Source organism: Mangifera indica, unplaced genomic scaffold (genome assembly GCF_011075055.1).
Source record: "Mangifera indica cultivar Alphonso unplaced genomic scaffold, CATAS_Mindica_2.1 Un_0002, whole genome shotgun sequence".
NCBI classification, from domain to species: domain Eukaryota; kingdom Viridiplantae; phylum Streptophyta; class Magnoliopsida; order Sapindales; family Anacardiaceae; genus Mangifera; species Mangifera indica.
The window spans coordinates 703,644-725,466 of NW_025401094.1; the positions used below are offsets into that span (position 1 = coordinate 703,644).

Sequence of the window (21,823 nt, forward strand, 5' to 3'; positions counted from 1 at the left end):
CAGGTAATATTTCGCAGAAAAATGAAATGCCTCAAACTCCTATTTTAGTTTGCGAAATTTTTGATGTTTGGGGTATTGATTTCATGGGGCCTTTTCCATCTTCGTTTGGTTACGTCTATATTTTATTGGCAGTTGATTATGTCTCGAAATGGGTAGAAGCGAAAGCTACCCGAACTGATGACTCTAAAGTTGTTTCAGGTTTCCTTAAATCTAACATATTCAGCAGGTTCGACATTCCGAAGGCTCTAATTAGCGATCAAGGGAAACATTTTTGCAACTGAACAATAGAGGCGCTGCTAAAAAAATATGGTGTAACACACAAGATTGCCACGACATACCATCCACAAACCAGCGGACAAGCTGAGGTTTCGAATCGAGAAATTAAATCAATCATAGAGAAAACAGTTGGTCCGACAAGAAAGGATTGGACTTTGCGATTGGAAGATGCGTTGTGGGCATACAGAACAGCGTACAAAACGCCAATTGGGATGTCGCCGTATAGGTTAATATTCGGTAAGGCCTGTCATCTTCCAGTTGAATTAGAACACAGAGCATATTAGGCTGTCAAGCATTGCAATATGAAGTTGGATGAGAGTGGCGAACATAGGAAATTACAGCTGCAAGAATTAGAAGAAATTCGCAATGACGCGTACGAGAATGCTAGAATCTACAAGGAGAAAACAAAAGCTTTCCATGACAAAATGATTTCCAGAAAGGAATTTTCACTTGGCCAAAAAGTTCTCCTTTATCATTCAAGACTTCGATTATTTCCAGGTAAATTACGTTCTCGTTGGATTGGGCCGTTCGTTGTTACTAACGTTTTTCCTCATGGTGCAGTGGAGATTCAGAGCTTAACGACATCAAAAGTATTTAAAGTTAATGGCCACAGACTCAAAATGTTTTACGAAGGAGTGCCGACTGAAAACATCGGAGAAGTGGAGCTGAAAGACCCCATGTACATGGATGAATAGATGAGGGCATTACGTCGAGCCGACGACTATAAACAAAGGCGCTACTTGGGAGGCAACCCAAGCTTAATTTTGATTAATGTTTCAATTTTAATTTTCTCAACAATTGCTTTAATTTCGGTTTATGTGTTCAATTTTTCGTTTTAAATTTCGGTTTTAGGATGTTTAGATAGTTAATTAGCAATTATTTTATGATTTTTTTATTGGGTTGATTTTAATTTATTTTCAGGTTACTGTTCAATCGTCTTCTTCCTCCTGCCAGTCTCAATTAGCCTTCTGTAACTATTCACGAGGGGAGGAATCTGTACTTTGGTAATCTGGAGCTGGGTTATGTATTTCTGTCAAAAGTCCAACTTTTGGCTTTGATATTTGCTTGAAACCAAGGGGGCAATATGAATTTGTGTGATTAAAAGGGCTGGGTTAATTGCTTCCAGAGACATAATCGACAAACATATGCCTCAAAAATTTCTCTCCACCTAAAACGAAACCCTAGCAGCCCCCTTTCCTCCATTCTGAAACATCATGGTCCGAACCCGTTCACAGCGTCATCGAGCAGCCAAATCCGGCCATCGGAGACCATCCACACCAGAGCTGTTGTCCGATTCCGACGATTCACTGAGTAATAGCACGCCACAGTCCACACCGTCTCTGACGAATGTAACTCCTCCACCATCATTCCCTTCACCGTCACCTCAGCCACAACCAACCACCACGGCTTCCGTCCGCTCGGGTCCACGTTCGCGCACTCAAAAAGGGAAGCAATTGGAAATCTCCAGCAGCCTACAACTCAAATTAGGCGGTTTCAATACATTCATAGATGCACAAGACCAACAACGGTATGGGTCTATGTGTGAGCGGAAAATCTACCCATGTAAGTATATTCACACTCACACTCTTGATCAATTAGGAATTCGTAATGAAATTGATGAGCTAGTGAATAGATTGAATTGGCAAAATTATGTATATGTGGACTGCCCTGCGTTTATTGAGCTCACCCGTGAATTTTATACAACATTTCAGTTTAATGTTGCTGAGGAATTTGATTTGTTTACCAAGGGGATAGTTGAGTTTAGGCTAATGGGGAAAGAATGTTCATGTTCAATTTCTGAATTTAACATTGCTTTGGGGTTTTTGAAAAAAGAGGATGAAAAGAGTGAGCGCTACGTACAATCCCAATGTGATTACAATCCTGATTTTAATCCTAATGAATTATGGCATGAATGGTCAGTTGATGTTGCTCCTTATAATCCTAGTGCTTCTAAGAGTTCGTATTTAAAAAGCCCTGTGTTCAAATATTTACAACGATTCTTAGCTTTTAATTTTTCTGGAAGGAGGGATAGTGCAGGTACCATTTCCAAAGTTGAGTTTTATTTTTTATGGTGTCTGGAGCATAACATTCAGGTTAATTTAGGCTTTTGGTTACTCACCCAATTCCAGTCAGTGGTCCAGAAAAAGAATAAACCTTTAATCCTTGGTTCATATATTACTCAATTAGCCGTTAACTTGAGTTTATTAGATATTTCTAATCATAACATGCATACTGCTTGTGAGGTAGAACCATTGGATATAACTTGTTTAGATAGGATGGGGATTGTAAGACAACAAGCAGATGGTAGTTTCAGCTTCCTGTAACCTGGACCAGCAACACCGCCTCATTCCAGGCCAAATAGGTACCACAGAACGCAAGCAGAAGCAGCTCCCAACAATACCCAACCACAAGCAGATCTTCCATCATCCTCCTCTGCTCATTCATTCGACAGTATAGGGACCCAACTGCAGAGATGTGAACAAAAATTAGACCGTATGGAGCGTAATCTGCTAGCCTTTTTCAATTCGCAAGGATTCACGCCGCCATCTTCACCATCTCCATAATTCGACCTGTTCCTCCTTTTCCACAAAACCAGAGAAGTTTCCCTTTCCTTTTTCTTTTAAATTTCAGTTTTTATTATTATTCTGTTTTGTTTAAACATTGAGGCCAATGTTTGATTTAAGTGTGGGGGAGGGTTTATTTGTGTTTTATTTTTCTGCGGTTTATTTTTCTGTTGGTACTATTCTGTCCTTCAGTTTTATTTTATTTAGTTTTTTTTTTTCTGCTCTGTTTTGTTTACGTGTTCTGTCCTTCTCTGCTATAGTCTTCTTTGTTCTACTTTTATGTTTTGTCTATGTTGCTGCAACTTGCTGGATAAAGTTTGATTTTTATGGCAGCTAGTGTATCCCTCTCTGTTTTTAGTCAGCTAAACAGTCCATTAATCTCACTTTGAATGCATTAATTTGTATGCATGCCTTGAAATTTAGCCGATTCAATAGGAGAGTATTATACACTGATTTGTTAGACTAATTAGGGGTATGCATTTAAACAAATTTTGATAATTGAGTGCTCGAGTTTGTTTGAAGTTAAGGTGAATTTAATTAACCCGTGAGTTTTGAGCCGAAAAAGATTGAAACATTCATATCAATCTATGTTTTCTTTGATGAGTGATATTCTTCCGTGTGAATATATCTCTAGAACTTGCTTTAAACCGTTTCGAGACCACATTGAAATATGCATGCATAAAAATGATAAAGGCATTCTTGTTTAAACCCTTTAGCTTAAAAAGCCAACCTATGTTAAATTTCCCTAGTTAGCCCCTTAAGCCTTACAAAACCCTTGATTCTTTGTGCTAAAACCATATTACAAACCCAAGCCTTCAAGTAAAAGTCCTCAACCAACCATGAAAATTAGCAAGGCATTTAAACTAAAAATTTGTTGCTGGGTGAATTTGCTATCTTGAAGAATTTTAAGTGTGGGGAAAAAGGGGATTTAAATGCAATAAGAAGAGATGATGAAAAGAAGTTGGCATGAAGAGTGCTATTGAGATTGTCTTATGTTGTTATCTTTGCTACCCAATTCTCTTAGTTATTCAAAAAAAAAAAAAAAAGAAAGAAAGAAAAGAAAAAATGATGTAACAGAAAAGAAAAAAAAAGAAAAAAAAGAAAAAGAAAAAGAAAAAAGAAAAAAAAGACAGAAAAGAAAAAAAAAAGGAAATTGAAAAAGAGAGAAGAAAAAGATAATAGCAATTAGCAAAGAAATATAGTGAATGTGGTGGCTTTAGCTTTACATTTTTGTTCCCCTTATATTTTTAAATGTTTTGTTAATATTAATGGTTTTAACCTTTTGTATCCATTAATCCTCACCTTTACCCAAAGCCCCATTACAACCTAAAATAAAGTCCTTTTGATTTATACATGTATATAATCTAAGTGGTGGAGATTTGGTGCATGAGCAAGCTTATGGTAGAATGTTTGCATTGGAAGAATTTGAGCGAAACACCGAACCATTAAACACATGAGTGATATGAGTGATAACCGTGAGGATGATTCACCGAAGCTTTATACATGCTTTAGAATGCGATTATCTTGATTTGTCTTTGTGCATATTTTCCTTGTAAAGTTTGATAATGATGTGTGTTGATGCTTGAATCTTGGTTGGTTTGAATTTTAAGGTATGCACACTTTTTGGTATCGTGAGAAAAGAGATTGATGGAACCTTTTTGAGTTTGTTTTGTTTTGTTTTTGTTTTACTCGAGGACGAGCAAAAGATAAGTGTGGGGGAATTTGATAAGGCCATTAATTGTTACTATTTTGATTTATAATTTCCTTGTGTTGTGTGGAAATTTGATGCAATCTAATAGAATTACTTATCTTTTTGCTTTTAGGAAGCTTTGAGCAATTTTAGAATAAATAGGGCCAAAAAGAGGAAAAACTGGAGCAGATATATTAAACTGGAAATTTCGTAATGCAGACTAGGCGTGGGCACGTGAAAGATGAGAGCAGAATCCGAAAAGCAGATCTGAACGTCCAGATCAGCTGCAAGAGTCCAGAAAATATGAAGATTTGCTTTCTAGGAAAAGGATAATCACCAGCTGGAAAAGAGGATTAATTGAACTAGATAAGGAAGGAGATTGTAGGAAGAAGGATATATATTAAAGATACATATCTTTTCCTTTCTTTTTGGGAAGATATGTATCACTTTGCTTGATTGGATTAGGAGATTAGTTTAATTTCCAGATTTTTAGTAGGAAGACAATATATATACTCTTACTTTCATTTGAGATTAGGAACCATTGTAATTAAAGAATTATAGAGCAAAATATGGTTTACAGTGGCTGAATAGTTTATCTTGGTTGAAGGGATCTGAAACCATGGAACTACAATGATTGTGAGATTTATTTTTGTTCTTTAATGCATCTTTTAATTATTCGAGTATTGATTATCTTTCTGAATTATTTGTTTATGATTGTGTTGGTTGATTTCTAAGGCGCGCGATTAGTTTATCAATTAATATAATCTACGGCTAGTTTAGGTGCTGAATCCGTAATTGTTCAATCCATCTAATTGAAGTGGCAACTAGGGTTATCGTTTACTGCGTCAGAAGCTATAATCCTAGGAAAATAATCAACTGGATTAAATGCAACGTCGTACGTTTGTGTTGTCTTGCTTCGTTGGTCTTTCTAATTCGTAATGCTATTGTTTAATTAAATTCGAGATCGTATCCGAATTGTTAATCAATAAGGGTTAATTGGAATACATGTTTTTGGTTAACTAATCGTAAGGAAGGACAGGTAAATTTAATACCACAACGAATATTTGAATAATTAATTTGATATTTTGTTTCGATGATCAATCGTAGTTCTAATGGTGGATGTGACCGAAGACCAAGGTTTGTTAAATCAATTTATTCCTTTTAGATTATTTTACTAAATTTTTAATTATTGTTTTTCATTATAATTTGCATTCACTTCGAAACCCCCCTTTTTATTTATTTGTTTCGATTTATTTGTGACGATATACTAATCAAAGCTCTTCGAGGGATTGATCCCTACTTTCCTTTACTACATTTTTGTTACAGGAATTTAGGATTTAATTTGGGTGTCAACGACAGCACGTAGCACAATACTAGCAGCCTTACCTTCGGCAACCGCTATGTCTTCCTCAAGGAACATCTCTGATGACGAAGACAATAAATTTGTGAGATCTCGTTTGAGAATTCATGATGATGCCACTGTCTTGGGATAGTGTGATAGTTTTCCTTTCCATGGCATTATTAGTTTTGGCTTTATTCAAAAGTAGTATTTTGAGCATGGGATGATACAAAAAGTGAAGAAGCTATCTGCATAAACCAGGATCAGTGTAGCAAAGGCCTTGAGTGTTTTAAATATTTATACTATTTGAACAGTAATTGGATGTAAAATACATTTTTTATTCTTCAGTGGAAAACAGATCATGGAATTGTAGCTTGAGATGAGCATGGAATTGCTTGATATCAATCCCATTCACATGCCACTGAAGATAAGGTTGGAACGTTACTTCTGAACCCTGGAGGACCAGAGACATGACACGATGGTCAGCCATTTTTGTTTAATTTATTTGCAGATCCGGTAATTCAAGTCTATGGCTGACTTGCTTCAGAAAGAGTTGATTAAATTCTCAGAGCCTTAGGAGGTCACGATATTCGTTATTGCCTATAGAACCTGAAAAGCCCAGGAGCTGACAACGATCATACTCTGGCATACCAAGTTTGACTGTAAAACCCAATTTCAAAAGTTATTAGCTTCCACCTTTCTCGTCTTCCCATAATTAGGAACACTGTCACAGCTGCCGTCTATTGACTGCCTTGATCTTAGATTCTCTACCCTCGTCACTAGGTTAAAGTTTCGTTGGTTAAGTCCCTGGAATTTTCATTTATGTCCCCTTCTTCTGTTTTGTTAGAGCCGAGTAGGGTTGGTACAATGGCTGAACTCTTACACTGATGAAGTTCTCATTGAGCTTGGCTAGAAAGGTGTCCCAATTGTCTTCTGGCGGTTCCAGCCAGGTACATGACTAGTTACAAAAATAGCAAATTTCGTATGTCAATATGAGCACTAAAATGGCTATCTAAAGAGTTAAATTAATTGCTGTATTTACAATTGCAGCTTTGTGAGTGGGTACACATAAACACTTAAAAGAGATTGACAACTCTTGAGTCCAGCATTCAAAACTGGCGACGTGCACCTGCTCTCAAATGCATATCTTTCTTCATGAAGGATCTGGGTCTGGCAGATGCTAGAAGCCTAACCTTCAGCGACTGTTGTATCTAATTTCTCAAATGCACATGTTTTATATAATGGATGAATTATGTTTTATGTCTAATTTCTACCTTTCGATAGTCTACGTGAACCTACTGAGTTTCATTAGTTTAGTAGCTCAATAGTAGTAGTGGTATTTTAATCGCATTAGTTAATACACTCTTAATATAGGTCAGATTCCCTAGCTAACCTAGATTGTGAAATAAACTTAAGTATTACTTTGACATCTCGTGCATTTGCGAGCAAAATGCAAAATAAACTAGACTAAAAGTGATTGTATCCCAGATGCTAACAGGGAGCCATACTCTTCAGAAGCAAAGTGAAGGCAAAGATCATCATGCATAAAAGGAAGAAAAAAAAAGTAAATCTAGGAAAAGTGAACAACATTCCAAGTAGTTGCTTTTCTTCTTATGAAACACAAACGCAGGAATGAAATTTAGCAGAAATCAAAGGAGTGGAAATTAACTGAAACTAAACCCTTCATGGATTTTGTTAGTATATTTCTAAATAAATTTTGAACATTTTTACATGCCTTGTATATATAGCTCTGCCTTTCTCCATATCAATTTAAGTGCTTCAAAAAAATATATATAAGATCGCCACGAGTTGTTAATACTTCAAAGAATATATAAGAAAAGATTATAAAGCTTGAGTTGAGAGCAAAAGCTGCTGGAATTAGAGCAAAGAATGAAAGGAAAGAATAATGTTTCAATGATAATGGAAGCAAAGAAGCCTTGAGTCCCAAGGCAAAGTCTATATGAAATCTTTTCTACTTTAGTGTCTTTCTCGTTTGTCCTTCAATTGTTTGATGTCGTAATTCTTCTCCTTTGTGTTACAACAGATTCTTAATTTTCTTATGAGGAAAAGAATATATTTTTAAATATTATATCAAACACATTTTCAAATATTAAAAATATTAAGATACAACAACTGAACAATCTGAATTATATTTACATTTTAATAACTCATTTTAAGTAATAATTAAGCATATGCTAACTCATTTTAAGCTCTTTAAAGGTAGAAATAATATAAGAATCTGCATACATAAATTCTTTATAAAAGAAAAGAATACGAAGCAAGTAGCCTTGAGTAGAGAGAAAAGGCAAAGATGGAACCAAAGAATGAATTGCATTGAGAGGCAGGCAAAGTATATATGAAATCCAAAATACCAAAAGGAACTTGGGAAATTGTTGAAAAGTGCTCTGTTTTCCTCTGTTTTGTAGAATGGTTGAAAAGATTCTTAAACAACTCTGAAAAGAATGGAACCAAGAAGCCTTGCGACAGAAGGAAAAGGATGGAAGCATTATAAGATAGGAATTACACACCATTCCCTTCTCTTTTCTACATTCTATCCATCATTATTCATCCTCAATCTCTCAACAATCAGAAACACTCAAAATTTACATCATGGAAATTGTTACTGCACCTGTGAGTTCCATTTCTGAGATTATTTTCAACCGTTTGTTTGATGCAGCAGGCTGTCAGATTGGTTACCCGCTCAACTACAATGACAACATCGAAGCATTACGAAGGGAAGCTCAGAAACTCAAGGCTACCAGAGACAGTATACAAGTTATAATTGATGCTGCTGCAAGAAACAGAGAAATTATCTTACCTAATATCCAAAGCTGGATATCAGATTCAATCACTACCACATAAAATCACCCAAAAACAAATTAATGTAAACTCAAATGATAGGCCTTGATGTATTGTCTGCACTGAAAGCTGAAGAAGACAAATCCACAAACAGAAATACAAAGAGAATTGAGCACATACTTCCACTCAACCCCAACTCCATCATGAGTAGTGAAATAAATTTTTGTTGTTTATTATGTATGAGTTTATTTATGTGTGAGTCTTACTTGTATTACAAGCAAGTGATAACGTATTTATATAAGGAAAATTAATTTTTTCTATTGAATTTACATTCCAAATATAGGCATAGAACAAACTATTCATTTAATTTACAACTGACAATTTCCTAATTTGTCAAGCTCTAATTAGAATAAATCTTGGTACAACAGGAAGAAATCAGTTATTTAAGTTCAGTCTGAGCTACTGTGTGTAGTGATATAAATACAAAAATTAGCAAATCAAATATTCCTACCATCAATTAAAATGATTTGGAGGATCGCATACGCTAACACTCTCCCTCAAATTGGTGCATAGATACCCATAATTCCCAACTTGTCAAGTGAGCCATGAAAGATCTTACTAGAACAGCCTTTGTAAGTAGATCAACTAGTTGATCTTCAGATTTAACAAAAGGAAGCCGCAATATTTTTGTTTCAGGATTTAGCACGATCATGCTGGATTGGATGATGTGAGATGTCAATGGATACCTGGTTTCTGTTAGTTTCCCTTTGACTGAAACAATCTGAATTGTCTTTACATTTTAATAACTTTTTTTAAGTAATAATCAACAATATGCTAACTCATTTTAAGGTAGAAATAGTATAAGAATCTGCATACGTAAATTCTTTATAAAAGAAAAGAATATGAAGCAAGTAGCCTTGAGTAGAGAGAAAAGGCAAAGATGAAACCAAAGATGACTTGCAAGGTTCATGGAATCAAAGAAGCCTTAAGAGGCAGGCAAAGTATATATGAAATCCAAAATACCAAAACGAACTTGGGAAGTTGTTGAAAAGTGCTCTGTTTTCCTCTGTTTTGTAGAATGGTTGAAAAGATTCTTAAACAACTCTGAAAAGAATGGAACCAAGAAGCGTTGAAACAGAAGGAAAAGGATGGAAGCATTATAAGATAAGAATTACACACCATTCTACTCTCTTTTCTACATTCTATCCATCATTATTCATCCTCAATCTCTCAACAATCAGAAACACTCAAAAATTTACATCATGGAAATTGTTACTGCACCTGTGAGTTCCATTTCTGAGATTATTTTCAACCGTTTGTTTGATGCAGCAGGCCGTCAGATTGGTTACCTGCTCAACTACAATGACAGCATCAAAGCATTACAAAAGAAAGCTCACGAACTCAAGGCTACCAGAGACAGCATACAAGTTATGATTGATGCTGGTGCAAGAAACAGAGAAATTATCTTACCTAATGTCCAAAGCTGGATATCAGAGGTTGATAATGTCTTTGCAGAAGCAGAAACGTTATTGGAAGATGAAGGCAATGCGAACAAGATGTGCTTCAGAGGGTGGTGCATCAATCTCAGATTGTTCTATCGGTTCAGCAAGCAGGCAAAGCAGAAGATAGCCAAGATCACTCAGCTCCAAGAAGATGGAAAATTCCAAACTCTATCTCAGCCTGCTCCTCCTCCGTGGGCATTATCTCTCCAACTGTGGGATTTTCTGGAATTTTCAAATCCAGAGAATCAATCAAGAATGAAATTATGGAGGCCTTGAAAGATGACAAGGTCAGCATAATTGGAATATGGGTTGGGGGGTGTGGGTAAGACCACACTAGTGAAACAAGTCGGCATACTAGCCAAAGAGCAAAAGTTGTTTGATTCAATAGTTATGGTGGTTGTGTCCCAAACCCCAAATATCATGAATATTCAAAGAGAAATTGCTCACATGCTGGATCTGAAATCATTATCTGATTGTCCTGAATCAGCAAGAGCAAGTTCTCTATGGGAGAGAATTAAGGGGGAAAAATGAATCCTCATAATATTGGATGATATTTGGAGAAGAATTCAATTGGTGGAGATTGGCATTCCTTTTGGGAAGGACCATGGAGTTTGTAAGATCGTGCTTACTGTAACATCTCTGGTCCAATAACCCAGCCTACTGTCAAGTTATTATCCATTTCGGACACACAGTCCATCATGGGTTTGCTTCTGGGCTTTGCAACCCAAAACGCATCTTAACAGTTAAGGAGCTCACAGGCTATTTAACCAATCAAATTCTCCCACCACTAACCAATGTGGGATACATAGACAGACTCAGCATCTCTTCCGTGCTTTGTTGATGTGGGAGTCGCCTTAGGGTATCACATACACCCCCCTTACGGGACTCAGCATCCTCGCTGAGGTTTACCCCACCATCATTCATTATTCAAGAGGACACGCGAAGCTACTCTGATACCATTTGTAACATCCTTGGTCCAACAACCCAGCCCACTGTCAAGATATTGTCCACTTTGGACACACAGTCCATCATGAGTTTGCTTCTGGGTTTTGCAACCCAAAACGCGTCTTAACAGTTAAGGAGCTCAAAGGCTATTTAACCAATCAAATTCTCCCACCATTAACCAATGTGGGATACATAGACAGACCCAACATTTCTTCCATACTTTGTCGATGTGGAATTCGCCTAAGGATATCACATACAACCCCCCTTATGGGACTCAGCGTCTTCGCTGAGGTTTGCCCCACCATCATTCAAGAGGGCACGCGAAGCTGCTCTATTACCATTTGTAACATCCCTGGTCTAATAACCCGACCCACTGTCAAGATATTGTGTCGGATAGAGATGCACGTTTCACCTCTAAATTTTGGGTAAGTTTGCACCAAAATCTTGGGACAAAACTTAGTTTTAGCACTGTTTTCCATCCTCAAACTGATGGTCAATCTAAAAGGACTATCCAAACCCTTGAAGATATGTTGAGAGCATGTATGCTAGACTTAGGTGGTTTTTGGGAAGACCATTTACCCCTAATAGAGTTTGCTTATAATAACAGTTTCCACTCTAGTATTGGTATGGCTCCTTATGAAGCTTTGTATGGTCAAAAGTGTAGATCACCTATTTGTTAGGATGAAGTTGGAGAAAGGAAGTTGCTAGGACCAGAACTTGTTCAGATTACATCTAATAAAATTAAGTTGATTAGAGAAAGGCTTCGCACAGCTCAAAGTAGACAAAAGAGTTATGCTGATCATCGTAGACAAGAGTTGGAATTTGAGGTTGGAGATTTTGTTTTTCTGAAGGTGTCACCTTGGAAAGGAGTTTTTCGGTTTGGAAAGAGAGGGAAGCTAAGCCCTAGGTTTATAGGGTCATTCGAAATTTTGGAGAAGATTGGTGCAGTTGCATACCGTGTGGCCTTACCACCAAGTCTATCTAGGCTTCACAATGTATTTCATGTTTCGGCATTAAGGAAATATTTGGCTTACCCATCCCATGTTTTAGACTATCAACCAATCCAAATCTCTGAAGATTTGTCATATGAAGAGCAAGCCTTAGAAGTCATTGATAGAAAGAAGCAATTTCTAAGGAATAGAGTTATTCCATTGGTAAAGGTGCATTGGAGAAATCACTCATTAGAAGAGGCCACGTGGGAGCAAGAGGCTGAAATAAAGGAGAAGTATCCTCAACTCTTTGACGCTTTAGGTATGTACTAATTTCGAGGACGAAATTTTTTTTTAGGGGGGGAGAATTGTAATATTCACCTTTTAATTATTATTATCATTAGTATTATTATTATTATTTAAATAGGATAAAATTTAAATTTTAGGGGATAAGATGAGTTTAATTTTTTAAAGATATTTTATTAAGTAAAAACCAAGATAATAGTTAAATTTTCCATTAAGAGATGAGATATTTTATTTGTAATAAATGTGGATTTATTTTTAAAACTTATCTTTAAAGAAAAATAAAATCAATATTAATAAAGGGAGAGAGAGGTTTTTCTTATTTTCAAAACAAAAAGCAAGGTTTTGAGTAATGATTTTAGGAGGAGAAGAATTGAGTAGGAGACTAAAGTAGAGAAGCAGTGTCGTTTTATTTCATTAAGGTATGTCTCAAGATTTTTTTTATTTTGATAGATAGGTGTTTTATGATTTGAAGATTAGGGTTTTCTTTTTTAGAATTCAACTCAATTTTGCATTGTAAATTGTTTGTTTCATGATAGTTTTATATTAGTTTGTAAATTTACTAAAAACAAAAGAAAATTATATACTTTTGATTCTATTTTTATTTTATATATTAATTTCATTTTATGAAAAGAAAGATGAGATTTTATGATTTCCTAAGTTATAAAAATTTCATAGAATTAGCTAAAATTTTTAAATGATAAACTTGAAATTTTTAATGAAGTTCATGCCTATAAAAGATTTATTTATTTTTATATATATTTTTCATCATTTTCAATTTAAATATTTTTTTTATATAAATCAATATGTCTAGTTATGTTCTGAAAATTTTCATAATTTTATCAATTTAATATAATTTATTAAAATTGTTAAAGTATTGAGTGTTAAACTTGAAATTTATTTGACATAATTTGTGACTAGTAAATAAATATAATTTTTAGTTTCTTTTTAAATTAATTGTGACTTGAATATTTTTTTAATAATTAAATTAGCATGTATAGTTTAATTTTGGAAGTTTTCAAAATTTTATATATTATATGTTATCTACAAAAATTATTATAAGAGTATATGTTCAATCTGGAATATTTTTGACAGTGTTAATAGTTTGTGATAAAAATTTCGTTTTGCATGACTTTTAAAATATTTTTCGGTTCATATTTTTTCGATAAAAACGTCAATATGTTAAGTTTATATTTGAAAAAATTTCGTGAATTTTCGAGTTATACAGAATTTTATAAAATTGCTGGAAGCATGAACTATCAAACTTGAAAACTGTTATTGGGTTCATGAGCTGTGGACGGAAGTAATTTTTTGAGAATTTTATATATATATATTTTTTAAGCTGAATACTTTTTGGGTCAACCATCTATATGTCTTCTTTGTCCCTGCAAAGTTTTGTAACGTTTTGATTTGTGTAAAAATTTATAAAATTCATAGAACAAAGGTTATACAGTATAAACATGTGTTAGTTAGGTCTGGGATTATTCACCTTAGACACTCTTAGAATTTGTAAAATTAGTTTTGGAATTGACGATTTTCAGCGGGATTTAAGGATATTACTAAGAGTATTATTATAATTTGAATTCATTGGTTTTGGCTAGGATCCGAATAGGTTATACGTGATAGCTTGGATTGTATAAGGGTTTGTGTAGACTTTTGTTGTTAGTCGAGGTAAGTAGAAACTATTCTTTTTATATGCATATAAATGTTATATGTTTGGAAATGATAGTCAAATCTGAAAACTTTGGTCTTCGTAAGCTATATAATATTTTTATAAACGTTTTCTATCAAACCCAAAGAATTTCTACAAATGTTTTGTTTATATAATATAGATATTTCTTTGATTTATATATATATTTATTATTGTTTTGTTCATATACATGGGTTGTAAGTTATATAAATGATATTTCATTTTGTTTGCATGAAATGACTTTTGTAAGTTATAAAATATTTTTGTATACTTTTTGTTCCACCTAAATTCTAATTACTTAGACATTGATTCAATAAAATTATTTATGGTACATTTATGATCAGAAATTTTGTTTATATATACGGTTTTTGACTCATTGTTTGTAGTCTCTGAATATCTGCTCTGAACTCTGAAACTATAAATTTGGTCCAGCTGGATTATTTGTTCTGTTGTGCACATTTCTGAAATTCTGGCCAGGTCACCAAGATTACAGGTGACATTTGATTCTGAAATTCTGGCCGGGTCACTGAGAGTACGGGTGACACTACGTGACAAGAGTTTAAAATAAATTTTGACTTAAGTTTGGTAGTTTAAAAGGTTTTGAAATAATTTATTTATTTATTTATTTATGGTTTTATATGTGTAAGCACTTGGTTTTCTGTTTGACCTTCTTTTATTTGATTTTCTTTATTAATATTTGAATTAAATGTTTAAGTATGCATATATAACGTTTAGCTTCTGCTTACCGAGTTGACGGCTTACCCCTCTTCATTAACATATATGTGATACCCTTAGGCGAATCCCACATCGACAAAGCACGGAAGAGATGTTGGGTCTGTCTATGTATCCCACATTGGTTAGTGGTGGGAGAATTTGATTGGTTAAATAGCCTGTGAGCTCCTTAACTGTTAAGACGCATTTTGGGTTGCAAAGCCCAAAAGCAAACCTATGATGGACTGTGTGTCCAAAGTGGACAATATCTTGACAGTGGGTCGGGTTATTGGACTAGGGATGTTACCAATGGTATCAGAGTAGCTCCGCGTGTCCTCTTGAATGATAGTGGGGCAAACCTCAACGAGGACGCTAAGTCCCATAAGAGGGGTGTATGTGATACCCTTAGGCGAATCCCACATCGACAAAGCACGAGAGAAATACTAAGTCTATCTATGTATCCCACATTGGTTAGTGGTAGGAGAATTTGATTGGTTAAATAGCTTGTGAGCTCTTTAACTGTTAAGACACGTTTTAGGTTGCAAAGCCCAGAAGTAAACCCATGATGGACTGTGTGTCCAAAGTGGACAATATCTTAACAGTGGGTCAGGTTATTGGACTAGGGATGTTACACTTACCTCTCGAAGGAAAAATGTATGCGATCAAATAGGCTGTGATAAGACATTTACTATTGGAACTTTGACAAAACAGGAGTCATGGGTGCTATTCAAGGAGCTTGTTAGAATGGATGCTGAAAATTCTATTATAAGCTCAATCGCAAGAGAAATAACTACTGAATGTGATGGTATGTCGATTACGATCATGACTGTAGCAAGGGCACTGAAGAATAGGGATATGTATGAGTGGCGTGATGCCTTACAATTTTCATCCTTGGAGTTGAGTAATTTCATCCTTGAAGGAATGCATGAAAATGTAATTTCATCCTTGGAGTTGAGTTACAATTTTCTTGAAAGTGTGGCAAAATCTGTCTTCTTATTTTGCTCTATATTTCCTGAAGATTTTGTAATTCCTGTCGAAGTCTTAGTGAGATACGGAGCAGGATTGAGATGGTTCAAAGACTTAGGGACAATTGAGGATATTAGAGTCAGATCACATGCCATTGAAAGTAACCTTATCTCTTCTTTTCTATTGATTGGGGAAGAATATGATAAGAAATGTGTCAAAATGCATGATGTAGTTTGTGATGTTGCACATATCATAGCGCCCAAACACAACTATACATTCTTAGTGAAAGCTGGTACTAGTTTGAAAGAGTGGCCAAAAAGAGATACATTCGAAGATCTCTTGTGTATCTCATTGATGTTAGATGATATTAAAGAAGTACTAGATGCGATAGAATGCCTAATGTTGCAGTCGTTACTACTGCAACGAAATTCCAAATTGGTTGTCCCTAACAATTTCTTTCAAGGCATAAAAAATCTTAGAGTTCTAGATTTAAGTGAAACTCAATTATCGTCATTGCCTATGTCACTTTCCTTTCTTGTAAACCTTAGAACTTTGTATCTTAATGGTTGCAAATTGGGTGACTTATCTATAATTGGAGATCTAAGCAAACTAGAAATTCTTAGCCTTTATGGTTCTAATGTTAGGGAAATCCCCATATCTTTTAGCCGATTAACTCATATGAGGCTTTTAAATTTGAATAATTGTAAAGAGTTGACATGAATAACACTTGGTGTCATATCCTCTCTTTGTAAATTAGAGGAGTTGTACGTTTTGAAAAGTTTTAGACTTTGGGATTTAGAAGGAGATGGGGGCGATTCAAAAAGCAATGCGAAGCTTGCTGAGTTACAATTCTTATCTAGAATAACTAGTTTAAAAATTATTATCCCCAACCTAAATTTCTTAGTTGATAATGATGTGCCATTCAAAAACTTATCAAGCTTTACAATAATAATAGGTGCTCCAATAAATTTTGAAGAAGAAATTTTTTTGTCTTTTTCAAGGGATTATTTACGAAAATTGATGATCTCATATAATAATGAGGTTATGATTTCAGCATTACTTGATTGTCTGAAGAATTTGGTAATTGAAAGAACAGAGTGTCTATTTATTATAGGTTTGGATAACATCTTTCATGATCTAGTAAATAGAAGACTCAAGGAACTAAAAGGTCTAACAGTGATTAATCTAGAGGTAAAATTTCTTGTAAATATTTTGGAATGTTCATCAAATTCAAGTTTCCATAACTTAGAGTCTTTATGGATTGATAGCAATCCCAACTTTGTTGAAATATGTCATGGTGGACCCTCAATCCAGTCTTTCAATAAGCTCAAATTTTTAATTGTTAGCCGGTGTAATAGGTTGTTGAATATTGTTCCAAGTAATTTGTTACAAAACTTTCAAAATCTAGAATATTTGAGAGTAGATCGCTGTAATTTAGTGGTATGTATATTTGACTGTAATGAGGTTAAGGTGGTAGATAGAGAAACAAAGATGCTCTCGTCATTAAAGAATCTAGAATTGTATTATCTAGCAAATATGACACATATATGGATGAGTGGCACTCAATTCATAAACCTATGCAACTTGAAGAAATTGATTTTGTATAAATGCCTGAAGTTAATTAAGTTGTTTTCACGAGCTTTATTGCAAAGTCTTGTCTGTTTGGAAGATATGACAGTATAATATTGTTACAGTTTAAAGGAGATTTTCATAATGAAAGAAGGGGAATTAATACCACCAAAGAAAGATCTTACCACAACTTTATCAAGTTTGGGAAACTTAAGGTCAATATATATATCTAATTGCTTTAAATTGAAAAAACTGTTCACCCCCTCTATAATCAAAAGCCTGATAAAGCTTGGGACTCTTGTAATAGTTGGATGCTCAACACTGAAGGAAATAATCGCAAATGAGGAAGCATCATCATCATCATTAATAGAAAGGATTGTGTTTCCTGGTTTGTTTCACTTGTTCCTTGGAGGACTAAACAACCTTGGTTGTTTTAGCTCAAGTTCATATTCAATCGAATTCCCAGTTTTGGAGTCAGTTCATATCAGTAAATGTCCAAGTATGAAGATCTTTGGTTATGGAGAACAACTAACACCAAAGCTCAATAAAGTTGAGACATTTATTTCCACTTTCGAAGGATGATGGATGGGCAACCTTAACTCCACAATCCAACAATTGTTCGAAGAACAACAGGTATGTGAAGTAATTAATTGTTAATTGTAAACAATCGTAAATAATTTTAATAAATTGCATTTGAAAATTAATAATTTAGACATGATAATAGATATGGTTATATTGTTAGAGAAATAATAAATTATGGAAAAATGTGAATTGTTTTGGAAGAGGAAATTAGAAGACAACAATTGTTGTATTTACAATTGTAGCTTTGTGAGTGAGCACATAGAAACACTAGAAGAGATTGCCATGGTGTACAGGAAGTTGGCTCTTGTATCCAGCATTCAAAATCGGTGATGTGTACCCACCTTCAAATGCACGTCTTCCTACATCATGGATCTGGCAGATGCAATACTAGCAGCCTTACCTTTAGCAACCGCTATATCTTTCTCAAGGAACATCTCTGATGACGAAGACAATAAATTTGTGAGATCTCGTTCGAGAATTCATGATGATGCCACTGTCTTGGGATAGTGTGATAGTTTCCCTTTCCATGACATTATTAGTTTTGGCTTTATTCAAAAGTAGTAGTTTGAGTAGGGGATGATACAAAAAGTGAAGAAGCTATCTGCATAAACCAAGATCAATGTAGCAAAGGCCTTGATGTTAAAAATTGATGCAAAGTTAACTTTTATTTATGGCTTGGGTTAGTTAAATGTGTCCTAATATTTAGTCTAATGGGTATTGTTAGTAGATTAATTTTATCCTAGTCTTTAGCTTAATGGGTGTAGTTAGTAGATTGAATTTATTTTAATATTTAATTTAATAGTGTTGTTAGTGGGTGTAGTTAATAGCCACTAAATCATAATGTGGCATTTTTTTCTCATTTGTTTACTTATATATATGTGTGAATTGAAGCTGCATTTTTTAGTATCTTATTCTTAGTTCATTTCCTTTACCTACAAATTATATGATAAAATTTCTAAGATACTATCTTTATTCTTAATTCTCTTCATCTGCCCATATTTCATTACTTTATTCCAACACTTTATGGTATCAGAGCCAGGTTCCAATTAGAGTGGGCGTATTGTGTGATCGAGATTATTGTTGAAGCAAGTAAAGGGTTTTGTATTCATCATGTCTAACGGTGTGAATACTCTGAATGTTTCTCAAACATTGGTGCCTATCTTCAATGGAGAAAATTATGCTTTTTGGAGCATAAAGATAAAGACGTTTTTCATTGCCCAAGAGTTATAGGATCTTGTAGAAAATGAGGAAACAGAATTTGGTAGACCTAAATGGGAGGTACAGATGAGAGAATGACGGAAGAAGAATTGGAAGGCGTTGCTCATATTGCAATAAGCAGTGACAGACTTAATTTTCCCTCGTATTGCTAATGCGACAAAAGCAAATGAAGCTTAGACCATTCTGCATAAAGAGTTTCATGGAGATAATAAGGTAACAGTTGTGAAACTCCAAACTCTTCGTAGAGAATTTGAGAATTTATGTATGAAAGGTAATGAATCAGTTCAAGATTATATTGGTAGAGTTTCTATCATTGTGAATCAAATGAAAACTTATAGGGAACATATTAAAGATCAAACAATAGTAGAAAAAGTTTTAAGAAGTTTACCTTCTAAATTTAATCATGTTGTTGCTGCTATTGAGGAGTCCAAAAATCTTTCTACTTATTCTCTTAATGAGCTGATGGGTTCACTTTTTGTACATGAAGAGAGGATGAACAGGTCTAAAGAGAAGAGCATGGAGCAAGCCTTTTAGACGAAGATAAAGATTTCTGGCAAAGATAAAAAATACAATGATACTAATTTTGCTGACAGAGATAGAGCAAAAGGTAGAGGTGGCTATCGAGGTAATGGTAGAGGTCGAGGAAGATCATATTTCAGTTACCAAGAAACTGAAAATGGTGACAAAGGCAATCAGAGGCCAAGTTATAAGGGTAAGCAGTGTTATTTTTGCAAGAAGATGGGGCACATAGAGGCGAATTGTTGGAGAAAGGCAAAGCAACAAGCAAATTTTGTTGAAGAAAAAGAAGATGAAGGTAACTTGTTTTTGACTTGTATGAATCCAAAGGAGATTAACTGTGATCTTTGGTTTCTAGATAGTGGATGTAGTAACCACATGACAGGAATTAAAAGCCTTTTTCAAAATATTGATGAATCAGTGAAGTTGCAAGTTCACCTCGGAAATGACAAGCAAGTGCAAATTGAAGGCAAAGGAACAGTAGCAGTGAAAACCAAGTCAGGTATCGAAAGGTTAATTCATGATGTTTATTACATTCCTAGCTTGGCATATAATTTACTTAGTGTGGTGCAGTTGGTACAGAAGGGATATTCAATTTTATTTCACAAAGGTGTATGTGAAATCAAGAGTGAAAAATCTGATGCTTCTTTTGTTAAAATTCCTATGGCTGAAAATAAAATGTTCCCTCTCGAAATTTTATGTTTGGATGATTGCGCACTTGTTGCTAGTATTAAAAATGACTCATGGTTGTGGCATTTGAGATATTGGCATTTGCATTTTAATGGGTTGAAGCTATTGAGTCAGAAAAATATGGTTCATGGGTTGCCTTCTATTTCTTTTACTGATGAAGTTTGTGAAGGTTGTATTTATGGAAAACAATATAGACAATCATTTTCGATTGGGAAAGCATGAAAAGCGAAAAAACCTTTAGAGTTGGTGCATGCAGATATTTGTGGGTCAATAAACACCCCATCCTTGAACAAGAGTAGATATTTTTGTTATTTACTGATGATTTTACTCGAATGAGTTGGGTGTTTTTTCTTGTTCAGAAATCAGAAGCGTTGGGGAAGTTTCAGGAATTTAAAACCTTCGTAGAAAAAGAATCTGGTCATTAATTAAAAATTCTTCAAACCAATAGGGGAGGAGAATTTTTATCTGATGAGTTTACATTATTCTATAAGCAAAATGGGATCAAGAGGCAGCTAACTGTGAGAAGAACACCAGAGCAAAATGGAGTTGCTGAAAGGAAGAATCGAACGGTAGTAGAGATGGCAAAGAATATGTTGAGTGAGAAAAAGCTTTCAAATGATTTTTGGGTTGAAGCAGTTGCTACATCAGTTTATCTTCTCAATATCTCACCAACAAAAGCAGTGCATAATATAACTCCTTATGAAGCGTGGTGGAATCGCAAACCCAATGTAAGTGCTTTGAAGATTTTTGGATGTATTGCTTATGCCATGTTAACTATTAATGATCGAACGAAGATGGACAAGAAGAGTGAGAAATGCATTTTTGTTGGGTATAGTGATGAGACAAAAGGATATAGGTTGTATAATCCTATTACTAAAAAGCTAATCATTTGAAGAGATGTTATTTTTGATGAGAATAGTTTTTGGGAGTGGAATGCAGAAAAAATTCAGCATCTTTCATGTTAAGAAAATGAGTCAAAAGGCTTACAAGACGAAGATAATGAAGTGACACAAGAAAATTCTCCTACATCTAATTCTCCAAGGTTGTTGCCACAAACTTCTCCAACTCCCCAGCCATCAAGAATGACTACTAGAAGCTTGTCTGGGGTTCTTCCAAGAAAGGTAAAACCTTGGGAAAATGTTTATGACTCTAATACATTTGCTCTTTTAGTGACAGAACCCTAGAGTTTTGAAGAAGCATGTGGAAAAGATGATTGGGAGATAGCTATGAAGGAGGAAATGGCTTCTATTGAAAAAAATAGCACTTGGGAGCTAGTTGATATGCCAAAGGGAAAAGAAGCAATTGGTGTGAAGTGGATCTACAAAGTGAAGTATCATACAGATGGAAGTGTGCAAAAACATAAGGCAAGGTTGGTGGCTAAAGGATATGTTCAAAAGTATGGTAAAGATTTCTTTGAAACCTTCTCTCCTGTTGCTAGATTTAAGACTGTAAGATTGATATTAGCATTAGCAGCTCATATGAAGTGGAATGTATTTCAATTTGATGTGAAATCTGTTTTTTTGAACGGTTACTT

The 21,823-nt window shown here is 34.6% G+C and overlaps 2 protein-coding genes across 2 annotated transcripts; both read left to right on the plus strand.

Annotated features, from left to right (window-relative positions):
- The first annotated feature begins 11,382 nt into the window (after window positions 1-11,382).
- LOC123205233 (probable disease resistance protein At4g27220) lies at window positions 11,383-16,434 on the plus strand. Its single transcript, XM_044622156.1, has 3 exons — window positions 11,383-11,406; window positions 11,796-12,366; window positions 15,359-16,434. Exons 1-3 carry the CDS (start codon window positions 11,383-11,385, stop codon window positions 16,432-16,434), a joined length of 1,671 nt encoding a protein of 556 aa, XP_044478091.1.
- Window positions 16,435-19,136: 2,702 nt separating this feature from the next.
- On the plus strand, window positions 19,137-21,182 carry LOC123205234. Its single transcript, XM_044622157.1, has 4 exons — window positions 19,137-19,225; window positions 19,422-19,583; window positions 19,677-20,111; window positions 20,738-21,182. Exons 1-4 carry the CDS (start codon window positions 19,137-19,139, stop codon window positions 21,180-21,182), a joined length of 1,131 nt encoding a protein of 376 aa, XP_044478092.1.
- The last annotated feature ends 641 nt before the right edge of the window (window positions 21,183-21,823 follow it).

Excerpts from the sequence above, each read along its gene's own strand:
- LOC123205234 (XM_044622157.1), top strand. The coding sequence starts at position 19,137 with ATGGGAGGTACAGATGAGAGAATGACGGAAGAAGAATTGGAAGGCGTT. Across the intron at positions 19,226-19,421 it reads GACAGACTTAATTTTCCCTC|GGAACATATTAAAGATCAAA; the intron begins GTATTGCTAATG and ends GAAAACTTATAG. Across the intron at positions 20,112-20,737 it reads ACCAAGTCAGGTATCGAAAG|GGGAGGAGAATTTTTATCTG; the intron begins GTTAATTCATGA and ends TCAAACCAATAG.
- LOC123205233 (XM_044622156.1), top strand. The coding sequence starts at position 11,383 with ATGGGACTCAGCGTCTTCGCTGAG. Across the intron at positions 11,407-11,795 it reads GACTCAGCGTCTTCGCTGAG|GATGAAGTTGGAGAAAGGAA; the intron begins GTTTGCCCCACC and ends CCTATTTGTTAG. Across the intron at positions 12,367-15,358 it reads TCAACTCTTTGACGCTTTAG|GTTATTGGACTAGGGATGTT; the intron begins GTATGTACTAAT and ends ACAGTGGGTCAG.